This window comes from Balearica regulorum, chromosome 5, assembly GCF_011004875.1.
Source record: "Balearica regulorum gibbericeps isolate bBalReg1 chromosome 5, bBalReg1.pri, whole genome shotgun sequence".
In the NCBI taxonomy this organism is placed as follows: domain Eukaryota; kingdom Metazoa; phylum Chordata; class Aves; order Gruiformes; family Gruidae; genus Balearica; species Balearica regulorum.
The window spans coordinates 64,561,833-64,574,964 of record NC_046188.1 but is presented as its reverse complement, the minus strand read 5'-3'; the positions used below and the strand labels follow the sequence as shown (position 1 = coordinate 64,574,964).

General features: G+C 40.6%; 1 protein-coding gene across 2 annotated transcripts in view; it reads right to left on the bottom strand.

Moving 5' to 3' along the window:
• LGR4 (leucine rich repeat containing G protein-coupled receptor 4) overlaps positions 1–13,132 on the bottom strand; it is an 80,548-nt gene that overhangs the window by 23,341 nt on the left and 44,075 nt on the right. For both annotated transcript variants that reach the window (XM_075755317.1, XM_075755318.1), the window contains exons 3-4: positions 7,022–7,093; positions 5,495–5,566 (exon numbers count right to left, since the gene is read on the bottom strand). In XM_075755317.1, the coding sequence (XP_075611432.1) occupies positions 5,495–5,566; positions 7,022–7,093 (144 nt within the window). The remainder of the gene's footprint in view (positions 1–5,494; positions 5,567–7,021; positions 7,094–13,132) is intronic.

Below are 13,132 nucleotides of genomic sequence, written 5' to 3'. Positions count from 1 at the left end.
AAAAAGCTACTAAAGCCCCAGAGATACCTGAAGCTCACAAGAAATACCCATACCTCAGCTTTCAAGAAAACCAGAACAGCTTCTGGAGGTGAACTTGGCATAGAAAAATGAGATTCTTGTCATTCAGCAAGTAAGTAAAGTTCACAAAGCAGTGTATTTCAACTGCTGCATATTTAAAGATTTTTCAGCACAAACATGCTCAGGAGAGCCCTTATACATTCTTTACTCTCAAAAAAAAAAAGCAAGGGAGAAAAGCATATTCAGCATATTTAAGTTTGTATTGTTTTTGCAGGTTAAGAAGAAAATATTTGTGAATTTCTCCCTTTCCCATTCTGGTGCTGATGGTTTAATGCTATAGCTTAACACAGGCTCCTCAAGGGCTGGTCCCCTTTAACGCTTTAATTACAGCAAAGCAGGGAACTAGAAAAACTCTGAAGACAACCCATTAAAAGTTGATTCGTTGAAAAACCACCTGCCACCGTTACAGGTGCATACTACATGGAAAACCACATAATACTTCTTAACTTCATCTGGCAGTTGTTGTTAATGAACATCTTCCACAGCCTCCCAGACAAGATTGTCCTTACAGATACCCCTGTCCTTCAAAACTCTATAATCCAGAACCACACAATTATCAACAGAAGCCATAAAACACTCTTTAAGAAAGAATTAGCAGAATTTGAACAGAACTGTGTATTTTTGATACAAGACAGTGTTTGCATTGCCCTCTCCAAATGCAGGGATCTTCTCTTCCAACATCGTTCAACGTGCTTATGGTTTAACTTTACTAAAACTGTCACCAGTGTGAACTACTTGCTTAAAGCTGTGCGGTTTCATTACGGTACCAGCAGAATGCTTCTAGGTTTGCTTTGGGTTTGGATTTTTTTTATAAATACAGATGTAACTTGATCTGTATAAGAAATCCTTCCTAAAATAAGAAAAAGCTAGAAATGCAAGGCTGTAGCAGATACTTTAGATGTGTCTTGACTGACTGAAACATGCCTCCATCCCCTGCCCCAACCCTTTTACCGCACACCTTTACCTTGCAAAGCAAGGTCCTGCTCCAATTTCTTTCAATCCCACACCAGGACCCCAGTCTTTCCTGCCTTGGCCAAGGCCTTCCCTCCTCCCAGAAACTATAATCACATCCCAGTTCAGCCCGTTCACGCCTCCTGCCTCAAAGCCTGCTCCAACCTTCCGAGACAGGAAGGCAGACTGAAAAACTGGTTATGATCCTGCAGCGGAGGCTGCGAGCAGACCTGGCTAGGGAGCCAGAGAATTCCTGCTGACCACGTGCATGAAGACACTTACCCTGCAGCTCAGGTGAACACCCGCACAAAGGCAGGAGCTATCGCAGTCGAGTACCACGCTGGCACGGTCCCAATACCCGCAGTTTGGGAATCTGGCATAGGAACGCAGCTGCAGTGCTTTGAACTATCGCTGCAGAACGCTTTAATACTCCCTGCGTTGGGCATGTGTGCAAGGACACCACCTCGGTGATTCCTGAACTACAACTGTAATTGTAATAAATCGCCTCTGATACATTGGTAGCTATTGACAAGCTTTCAAAAAAGACTCATGGATTTGATGGCAAATGCCCACTAAAATTAGCAGCAATTTGGTTTTTGAGTTTAAATGGAACATAGATCTCCTTTCCGAAACATCTGAAAGCCTTTGTTTAAATAACATAGTTTCAGTATTTGTCACACACTGAGGATTGTACTAGAATATTCTGCACTATGACTTAAAATTCATATGTAGCTGGGTTTCTGGGGTGAATTACAGCAACCCTAGAAGTTGCTGTGATTTACAGAACCATTTTACAAATTCCCACATTCTGGGTCAAAGCTGAGAATAAGCAGTGTTACAAAAAAAAAAATACAATAGTAGTCAGCCACCACAGTCAAATATGCTTTTGATGTTAAGGCACTTGAAGAAGTGACCCTCTGAAATGGCTTCCCGGTCCTTTCAGGCTCCGCACACGCTGCCGGAGCAGCACACCGCTTCACTACCTCCGGCGCTCCGTGTGATCCGTGGATCGCCAATGAACCTCCCCGATACCATTTCCCCATCTAAAGTATGAAGTACGCCACTTCATTACCTCACAAAAATACACTGTTGATGCTTTGCAGTAATTGAAACCCATCAAGAGCATTGTTTACATTTGCAAAGCCTCTTATTTGTCAGGTTTTTCTGCTACCAAAAGCCATGGGCACAAGCTGGGCATCGGGTGCCTTCTGCCTCGGTAGCGCAGTCCCATGGTCCCAGGTATCACAGAGACGTGCAATGTGAGAATACACCCTGCCAGGTAAACTTCTCCAGGGTGCTAGACAGCGAGCTTCCACTCACTAAAACTCTCTTTTTGCTAAATTTCACCTCCATAAAGAGAGGACTCTATTCTCATTCTCCTTCGGAGGCCAGAGCTGGGAAAATATCCAAAGTAAACAGAAAATAAAGAGCTGTCGTTTAATATTCTGAACCAGGCTGGCTACTCGCCAGCTATAATATAAACATTAGACATCATGAAGCTCCTGTAACCATCATCTTTATTTCCACCCAGCTATGTTTACTGGGCTTGTTAATACATACAGTGTGGCAACTGTCTTCCCACGCAGCTAGAAATTGGAGCACAATTAAGAGAAATTGCATACTTCTACAGGAGTTGCAAACCAAGTGATTATCAATATGCTATAAAGTTTTAGGAGCAAGTAATTTGTGTCTTCAACGAGAAAAAAAAAAATCCCCTAAAGCCTGCTTCGGAGCAAACTGGTAAACTGCCAAGAGAGTCAGTTAAGTGATGTTTAAACTTGCAGGTTTTGGAGGGAGATTATATATTAAAAAAGGTAGAAGCAAGTTTTCTACCATATATTCTGCAAAGACTTATTTGTTAAAGACGACGGTCACAGCAGCTCAGGAGCTTTAAATCCATTTCTGACACAAATTCCTTGGGGGGGGGAAATCACTTTTTTTTTTCCCTTGCCTCCTCTCCTTTTTTTCCTTTTTTAAAAAACTAATAAAGCAGCACGCTGACACTTACGTTTCCATGCCCACACACGAAATTCAGAGCACCAGTCCTACATTCCTTTGCCAGAAGGTGCTCCCTACATTAGTACGGGATATGCATAATTACACTGTAATTTTATGAGTGATGCAATAAACTGAAAGTTTTCCTGAAATTCATCAAAATGACAGAAATGCATTCTGGTGAAGTAATCAAATTGCCTATGAAAAATGCTTTGCATTTCTCACTACACTTGTCTCAAAAGCCAATTTATGCTCAAATTGCTGCTAATTCTAACCAATTATAGTCATGTTGCAATGCAGACAGATAGCCTTCTCAGGAACAGAGCAGGGGACAATCCAAAACCTGATCCACATCAGTGGAAGAAAAAAAACCAAACCAAAACAAAAAAATAAAACCCAAAAATCTTTCTGAGCTTCTGACACTGATGACTTCCAGACGGGATTTGCCCAGCATATTTCTAACAGCTATTCTGAAATTTGGTTTTCCTCAGAAAAAAAAGTAACAAGTAGCTTGCTACTTATTAACCCAATTTCTTCCTTTTTCCACCTTCCTAATATTGATTGATTTTATCATTTGTTTATGAACAAGAAACTCCCAGAAAGGGAAACCTCATCATACTTTAAATTGTTACTATTATATTTTAATTGCAATAATGTTATGTCAAGTGATTATACTGGTTACATTATACAATATTACGCAATCATTCTGTGATTTTTTTCAACAACTTAAATGTCTGCTTTTTTTCAAATGGCTCTAACATCATCTTCTTTACAATCTTATTAAAAATACGTGAATTTTAAGAGAGAGAGATGCTGGCTGAATTTATACATTCATTATTTCCCCCTTAATTTTGTCCCTTCCCTTTTGCACATAAAATTATCATCAAAGCAGCAACTGGAGATTTAATATTTTAAACTTTAATTAGAGAACAAACATTACTGTAAATAAGTAGAGAAAACAGCATGTTCACTGAAAATGAAATGGATGATTTGTAGACAACAAGAGTATTTACTAAAGCAGTTTCTTTTTTTTTGGCATCACAGAAGCGCTGGAAGCCAGGAAGGAGTTTTGGTTTGGGGTTTGGTTTTGTTTTTTTTTTTTAAATAATTACTAAAAGGGTATTCACATCACGTAATTTGAAGGATTATTACAATGCATATAGCATTCGCACAAAGCAGACTGTGACCCTCAGACTGAGATATTCTCTCTCCTACACACGCACTAAAACTAGAGGGAAACGTGGACGTTAAATTTGCAAAATGGCTGCAAATGGAAACCTGCATCTGTCCTCCTCTTGGATCCAAAAACCTGGAAAAATCAGGGCCAACTCACGGCATCAAAACTCGCTGCTCTCTCATGCTGCGAGCTGCACGCTTCCCACGCTTGCCATGGCACGCGGGAGATCCTCACCGGTGAGCAGCCCAGCAGAAACAGGGCTGTGGCCACACTGGGAGGTGGCACGTCCCTGCTCTGCACAGGCTCCCGCTCCCCAGCGGGATAATCCACAGCCAATCTTATCCTGCCCCGTGCTGCTTACCGGGCTTTCTTCAGATGGAAAAGGCGGGAATACCTGAGCAACTACAAGAAGACAGTGGCCAAGATCCAAGTCTAGGGAATGCAAAAAGCACCTTTGCAAAAGTTGCACAATAGTTTGCAAAGCTATTTTGCAAAACTAATTTATTTTTTTTCTTGCAAAACTATTCCATAATCTGATGCAACACTGAAAGAAACAGGATCTTAGGCCAGAAACCTCAATTTTGGCACAGACAGAATAGATAATCTGCCCTCTCTCTCTGTAGGTAAGCAGAAAGGAGGAAAAATTTTGAAGCCCTTCCCCCTTCCACCTCCTCACGGCAATGATAAGCATCTACCACCTAGAGAGCTGTAAGTAACTATTAAGGTCTGATTAAGAAGCTTTATAATATGTTTTATAAGCCATGAGATAGTATAAGCACATATGAAATATCTTATGAGCAACTAGCAATAATGGCTGAGGCGTTCATAACTGTCTGTGTGATTTCAACACCTTCCAGTAAAACCAATACTGTGCATGTCTCAAGCAATACTCCTTCCCAGAAACCCCTTGTCCTCCTCCAGATACAAAAGACCTGGGCATGATTCATTTTTGCACAACATTTTAAAATTGCTTAAACACCTTAGGACACGCAGGAAGGATGATAAATGTCTAACTCCACCACCACTGCATTTATACAGCAATCTTGTACCTGCATTTGGGTTTTGAAAGAGTTTGGATTTGGGTCACCCCACCAGAGATGACAAATAAAATTCCTTATGCACTTTACTTGGGAAACTTTGCTCCAGTCAAAACTGCACTATCAGAAAGTCCAGGTACGTTATTACACATATATGATTATACTTCAACATTCCATAGAATGAAGCAAACTTGTACAAAGTGGCTGGAAGTGGAACTTGGAGAACAATACAAGAACAAAAGCAAAGCAAACTTACAGGGACTGTAAACCGCTTAATCCTCTGATGGCCTCATTAGGGACAGTCTTCAGCTGATTATTCTGCAGGGTTCTGTAAAAATCCACTGTGTTAGTAAAGCAGAATTTGACAATAATCTTTATCAAGAGTAGAGGTGACAGAAGAGCCCCTGGTCCTGCTACGGTTTCACAGATTTCTAGTGTACGTAAAAGCACGTGGAATTATCCGGACCAGATGCCCAAAGGCAACGATGAAACAAGACAATGGTCTGAGTTTTATTTACAACTCATTCATTAACTGTGTTAATTCGCAGAGCAAAAGCCTCTGCCATAATACACTGAAACTCCCCTAGCAACTCACTGAAGAGGTTGAACACCACCAGTATAAATTTGCTGCAATGAATGATATTTTATTATTTCCTTGTGAAATCATCCTATACATGCTACAAAATACACAAACCTCTAATTTTTCTTAAAGCCGCATCAATACACAATGCATTAACAATCTAATTTACAAAGTGTGTTCACAACAAAGCACCTCTGGGCACAACATTAAAAAGACACAGAATGAAACTAGAGCCAAGCTGAATTTATACTGGGGTTTGTGGGTTTTTTTAAGAACTTCTCTTATGGGACAACATATGATTGTATGAGGAGTTCTTTTACAAAGAGAATATAAATAACTGAGATCTCACATATTATCACATCTTATTAGATGTTGGTGCTTACTGGGGTAAAAGGCAAGTGGACAAGTAAGTTAATTGTTAATTAATATCCAAGTCCCAAATTTTTCAAGAACTGCTAGAATTTCAGGCACCTCTGGTGCTGAGAATCCTGATGGAGATACCTTCAAAGAGCATTGACACTCTGCATTCAATTTACAAAACATCCTATTAAGCGGTAGTGCAGACGGGCAGTTTCCTGATCTGAACCCCACTTGCGCTGTCTGTTGATGCGTCTTTCTTTACAATCTCGGGGTCCTTTTCCACTGTTTTTCTTAAAATATGCGTTGAATTAACTATCTATTACCATACTAGCAACTGGAAATATTTACATCAGCATAAGCGCTACAATTTCTGGATACAGGTTTTTCAAACTCCAAACAACAGAAAGCTCTTTTTAGCCTTAGTTATGGAAAAACAGTTGAAATGAATATTCTTATCTCAGGAAGGAAAACAGGATATGGGACACAGGGCACACAATTCTAATTATTTTTTATTAAAACTTTTTCTCTCATAGTAAATCATTTTCACCTAAAGAAGCATCAAACTATAGAAATTATTTCTATCACCAGTAGGGGATGATTCAAAGGTCAAACAGCATTTTAAATCTCTAAGTACTAGTACTAGCTGATAAGGTCAGGGCACCTGTCGGAGTGAACTGAGGGGGTGGAGAACAACAAAAAGCTTTACATGTTCTTTGTAGGATTTTTCCTTCTTAGGATTCTTCAGCTACAAGACATATTTTCCCCCAGCCTACCAGTAAACAGCCTGGCTTGCACTAAGAAAGCATACAGCTAGCTATGAAGCTCTAAAACCCGTTTACTTACAGAACTTTGAGTTCTTTCAACCCAGACAAGGCCTTTGGATGGATAAAAGAAAGATCGTTGCCAGCCAGTCGCCTGCAAAAAAATTGCAATAATAATTTCAGTCACAAAATACAGCACGTCTACACCATCTAACAAAGAAAATCACCGATACATCCAATCTTGCAAGCAACTGTGCATTTTGCATTTGATTATGCCATATTCATGATCTTCCAAGTTTACAATAGTTATTTTAGTCACTGCACGTTTTTAACAACGAGAAAGCATTATTCAGCGTGTTTGCAAAAGTATATCCATGAGGCTAGGAAAAAAAAAACCCAACACACCCCAGAATGATAAAGAATCTTATGGTACTACGTTTGAAGAGTGCATTTACCAACTATTAACACGATTCTCTGGCTTTCAGCATTGCTCCGCTGAAACACACGCTCTTGTACCCATGTGTTTTTAATCTATACAGCAGTTTTTAAAGAAACTGTGCAATTAAGTAAAAATAGCTAGATGCTAGCGCGAGGCAGGGAAAAGTTTCTATGAGAAACTCAAATGTGAAGAGACTATTCGCAAGCAGGCAGTACATTCATGGTGCTGACAATTGACAGGATGCCTGCTGACATTACCAAGGTGCAATCTTGGTCATATTTAATCTTTTTGGGCAGCTATTTGGACAAGCTTTTCAGGAAAGAAAACTGTTTGGGGGGGAGGGAGAAAGGGAACAGGATCCTCGGTCGTACTCGCTCTCTCTCAAGATGCGGCTGGTTTCAAACTTGGACTGCTAGACACTAACACAAAGTAAATTGTGAAAACCACCATGATATTAAAAGTAATAAATACAGGAGACCCTGCAGAACACAAAGCAGGAAAGCAGAACCAGCAGCCAAAACAGCCGCTTTCAAATAGCTTATGGCCCCGACCCCACTACTTATTTTTTCTTCAAATTTTACCTCTACCCTGACCAGCAGACCCTGTGTGGTCCAACCTTTGTTGAGCTGCTAATAAAATACCTTGTGTCACAACTATTAAGGGTAAAAGACAGTAACGCAGACCACCTGGTAGCGCATAGCTGCCAAAAGATGCCATCATTTCAGCTAAAGTATTTGCTTTCATTTCAGACTTGGTTTCATATCCAAGCTGAGCAAAAGCAAGGTTGTACAACTAAATCATCCAGTGGAAACACTACGTACAATGCAGTAGAATGTTAATAATTAAAAAACAGTCAATGTGCTTTAACAAAGGTTACAGAACATCAAACCCCACCTCTGCTGTCACAGGGCACTGTGAAGCAAGCCAGCCACAAAGGGGAAAATATTATTTCAAAGAGGCAAATGAAGGAAATAACAAGAGTATCATCTAAAGTATCAGCTTGCCAGAACATAGCAACGTTATTATGTTTTTATCTTAGTCTCTAACTACATAAAAGAGATTACCCAAAGCATTTGATGCCTACATAAATCTGCTTGCAACAGAATTAATGACTTAATAAAACGCTGCCTGACACAGTTTATGTTTTTGTCAAAGGTAGATGGTTTTATTTATAAACCCAGGGAGAAGAGGATGGCTTCTCACGAACAGGAAGGTGACAGCAGCAGCAGATACTACTTGATTTCAGAAAACTGTGTAGTTTAATCATTTGTTAAAGTAGACCTTGGCATTTAGTCCTTGTATTCTCACGCACACCCCAATCACCGTAGCTATGGCTCCGATATCATTACGAGCATGCTTAAGTCTTAGCTGCTTCTCTCCTAAAAAACACATCTCCTGACTGCTGAGAAAAGTTTGTCTATGTGGCTTGTGTATAACCAACCAGCTCTGAAACCAGAAAAAAAATAGAAAGAATCAATGAATACTTAGTCTTGAAATCTCCTGTTTGCAAACAACCTCAGGATTTCAGAGCCGTGACATGATTTTTCAAAATACTTTGAATTTTTAACATGAATGAAAAATTCCAGGTGGCAACTAAACACTCCCCTAAATTTCATTTTGTCGTCAGTAGCTTCCCAAATCAACTGTATTAACTTTATCTGGTGGGACGTGGTGGGAGGTTTGCAATATTTCATGTCTTGCTTTTTAACAATTTCCTAAGAAGTTCACTGTTAACAGAAAAAAACCACGCTCGGTCTCTACACCAAAGCGCCAGTGATCTGCAAAACACATGTTTATTTTAAAAAGTGTCCAAAACATCAAAACAGAAATCCTTAAATCAAGCAAAATTTAACTGAGGTGAGGCTATAAGCACCAAATTATTTTGGCACTCAAACGCTACTAGTTGACGGTGATTACCTACCACAGGCTTCAAGCAGCAGCAGCCCGGATAGACGTGTGTCGGGCAGCTCTGGCCAGGGCTCTGCTGAGGTTCCCCGTTAAACAGGCTGGTGTGCGGCTCGTCAGGCATCTGCTCTAACTTGTCCCTCCCCCTCGAAGAGACTGGGGATTATGATTTGTTTTAAAAAAACTAAACTAAATCCAGTTGAATAGCCTCCCCCAACCTCACTGAGTGTCACTAACACAACCTACAGAGCCCTGGAAACAAAATACAGCTGAGCCGGAGTAAGACTTGCGTGACTTCAAATAGCAAAACTTCGCCTACCTCAAGGCAACTCCTGTTTATTCAGCCTTTTTGCAACCAATGAACAGAAAAAAACCCCCAACCTGCAATCCATTACATTTCCGTTTCTCCTCCATCTGGCACCCTTCCAGGAAACAGGATACAACTAGCCAAGTGTGCAAAGGCTTTACTAATCAGTTTGCCAAATATACATTTATCATTCCCGTCCTAGCCTTGGGGAGCACGGCTGTTCGTTAGGAGGTTTCAACTGCAGCTCTCCAGCAGGCAAAGACCAACGTATCACACGCCGCTCTCGGCACGCTTCCCTCTGCTGCAGCACGCAGCGGCTGGGAGGATGGAAAGATCTCTCTTTACATAACAAGGTTCATTTTAAAGAGAGAAACAAAAAGTTAATAGCACATAATATAGTGCATGTACAGTATATCAATTACGATGTCACTAAAATCAATCCGTCAGATTTTCCATGTCACCTCCTTTCAGCATGTCTCAAAAATAGTCTCAGTTTTTCAAATATAAAAACAGTTTAATTTATTTAAAACAGTTAAATATTCAAAAAGCACCTCCATTTCTCTCTTTCCATCTCTCACACACACAGTAAGTGGGCTAAGGAAAAATCACAGCTTTACCAAGCCCCAAACTCCAGCACAACAGAAAGGAAGGAAGCTTCATCTCCCTGCAACAAGACCCACTACCATGCTTGGGACCAGCCCATGGTGGGTCAACTCCACACTGCTACGGAGCTACCCGAAGGCAGCTCTACATTCACACTATCGTGAGTCGAGAACCCAATCTTCCCTTCATTTTGAGTGGAAAGAGTCTCAGAGACCTGGGCTGAAAGTCCATCTATAGTTACCGAGTCAAGGCACACCACCATTAGTCAGAGGTCTTTTTCCAAAAGGCAGCAGACTGTAAAAGGGATTCATCCACAAAGACAGTAAAGACTTAATTTAACTGACAATTGTAAAGTGCCCTGCTATGCCATAGGCCACAAAAAAATTAATTTGCTGTCTTTTACTTCTCAAGGTACACAGACACAGCAGCAGGCACCATCTAAGCAGGGTGTAAATGTGTATCACACTGACCAAGAGTTTTCCTGCTAACTCATTCGCGACTCCCCTTGTTTGGAAACTCTGTCCAGGACGGCAGGTATCCTGAGTTAGCCCAGCCGACTTACACCTTGGAGGCTTCTGCAGTGGAATCACCATTGTCACGTGTAACCACATTACTATCTATCTTCTAAGTCAACAATCTCCTTATAATTGCTTGGTATTGAAAATCGTAGCCCTCTATTTTTTACCTTAGGAAAAAAAAAAAAATCAAAATTGACTGTTTCAATGGGACAACACTTCCACAAATTTGGACAAATTCAAATAGACAAAGGCAATTTCAGCATAGCAAGATAATAGAGTAGGACATATGGAGGACAAAATACTTCTGCTATCCTGTCATACACAGGTGAGCAATACCCTCTAATCATTACTTTAGGTGACACAATAAATGATCTCCAGATACAGAGGACACCTTGTTATTACAGAAATCGGGATACAACCTGGCTGGGGAATAATCTTCCATGGTATCTCATTCCCACAGTACACAGCAAGCATAGCGTCTTGCACTGAAACTCTTCTGAAAGCAGCAAAGACCGTTTTCTCTCTTTTGGGAAATTAAAACTTCTGCAATTATGAGTCTGGCAACCCGGCTGCATGTTAACTGAGCCAAGTTAATCACTGGTGTCACTCCAAAATCAGGGAGGATGTCCCAGGGATACATTTTTGTCCGTAACAATTAAAACCATCACTCTCATTTTGACAGGATGCAATACAAACGCCTTGGAAACCTCTCTGCTTGCCTTGCACCCCAGATGGTGGGGAACCTCAGGTTACTTGAGCAGAAGATTAGGTCTCCTCCTGCCCTTCTGAGGATCTCGGGCACACACCCAAAGTGATTTGCTGTGGGTTTTTTTCCTTTGGCGGTATTCTGGGACCCTCCTAACTTTATCTGTCCATCTTGTCTCTGATAACAATACATTGACTACTTTTTCCATGGATCAACTGTAATCTTACTTCCTCATTGAAAATTCAGATACTGACACAGACTGCAATCCTGACACGTCCTAATAAATCACCTAATATATTATTTTTTCTTCTACATTAGCTGCTTTCTGGTAAAACCCAATACTTCGTCAAGGCTGAACGTTCCATAGTTGCCTTCAGACCGTCCACCACTGGCTGAGTGCCCATGCAACGTCTCCTTTAAGCTCTCCAACTTTTACCTATCTATTTTCATCCCACTGGAAAATATTCTATTGCTTCCTCACTTGCACTTTTGCAATTTCTTTAGTTTTTTGCTGCCTTACATCAAACTATTCCACCATCCTTACAAACCTGTCCCTAACATCAACTTTTTCGGGTTCTTTGTGGTTCCCACACAAACTTGAATTTTACTTCATGTTCTCCTGCAACAGAAGTAACCTTTGAAAATACCTTACAGACACACTCGCTGGCTATCATGGACTAAATTTTCCTCAAACTTAAGAGCTTCAGTTTTCACTTATTCCAGAAAAGCAGCCACTTTGGAACAGAATTCAGTTTTCTTAACAGATGATGTAATTACGTGCTAGAATTTATTCACCAAGGTTTGATGCTTTACACACAAGGCACAGCCATTTGCAGGAAAATACCAGGGGCTTGCTGCCTCCCCTGTGCAGACATCCCCTGCCTGGCAGCCAGCTCTGACCCAAGCCGGGCAGCTGCAGAAGGGGAGGTGCTGGTAAATAGAAGCCATATCACCGGTCTAAACTTCACTTTGCTTATCTGTGATTAGCAAATAGCCCCTTTGGGACTTTTGTCAGCTGCAGCCTGCTGCACTGCTGTGAAGCCAATCAATAACCTACAGATTACTCCCAATTCTTCCATGCCAATTTAGCATAACTAAATGGTTACTTTATTCTGCGGTTGCTAATGGAAAAATGCATTTGTCCCCTTCTCCTTTTCTTGCAGTAGTTTCAGTATTATACAACCTCAACTGCTATTTATAAAGTCGCAAGTATGCGAGCCAAGACACATCAGGACTGAAAAAGGAAGTCTGCAACTACAACCAGCACTAAAACTGCACCAAGTCCATGCAGCTGAGTAGGCACTTCTCTCATCCTGAGCTTTCCCTTTCTAGCAGTTGCAGCTTTCTCAAAGTTATAGTGAACTTCAAGGTAATAGGTTTTCAAAATGCATTCCTGGTCTAAAAATTTAAAATGCCTAAGTAAACTAAACTGATTGATTAAAAGAAGTCTAAAGCTTGTCCGTAAGTTCTACTGTTAAGTTGCCAGCAAGAGTCACCAGCACCCACTGCAAGACAAAATATGACTCTAACATATTGCTTTTCCTAGACTATCAAAGAACATTTGTATTTTTTTCTTGTTAACAGGAAAATAAATTATGATTCATTTTGAAGCAAGAAAGCATTTCCATCCATGCAAAATATACTCTATCATTCAATTTGCAAGCAGTATCTGATTTGGGCAAGACGTCCTTGCAGCAAAGCCCACAGGCTGTAAC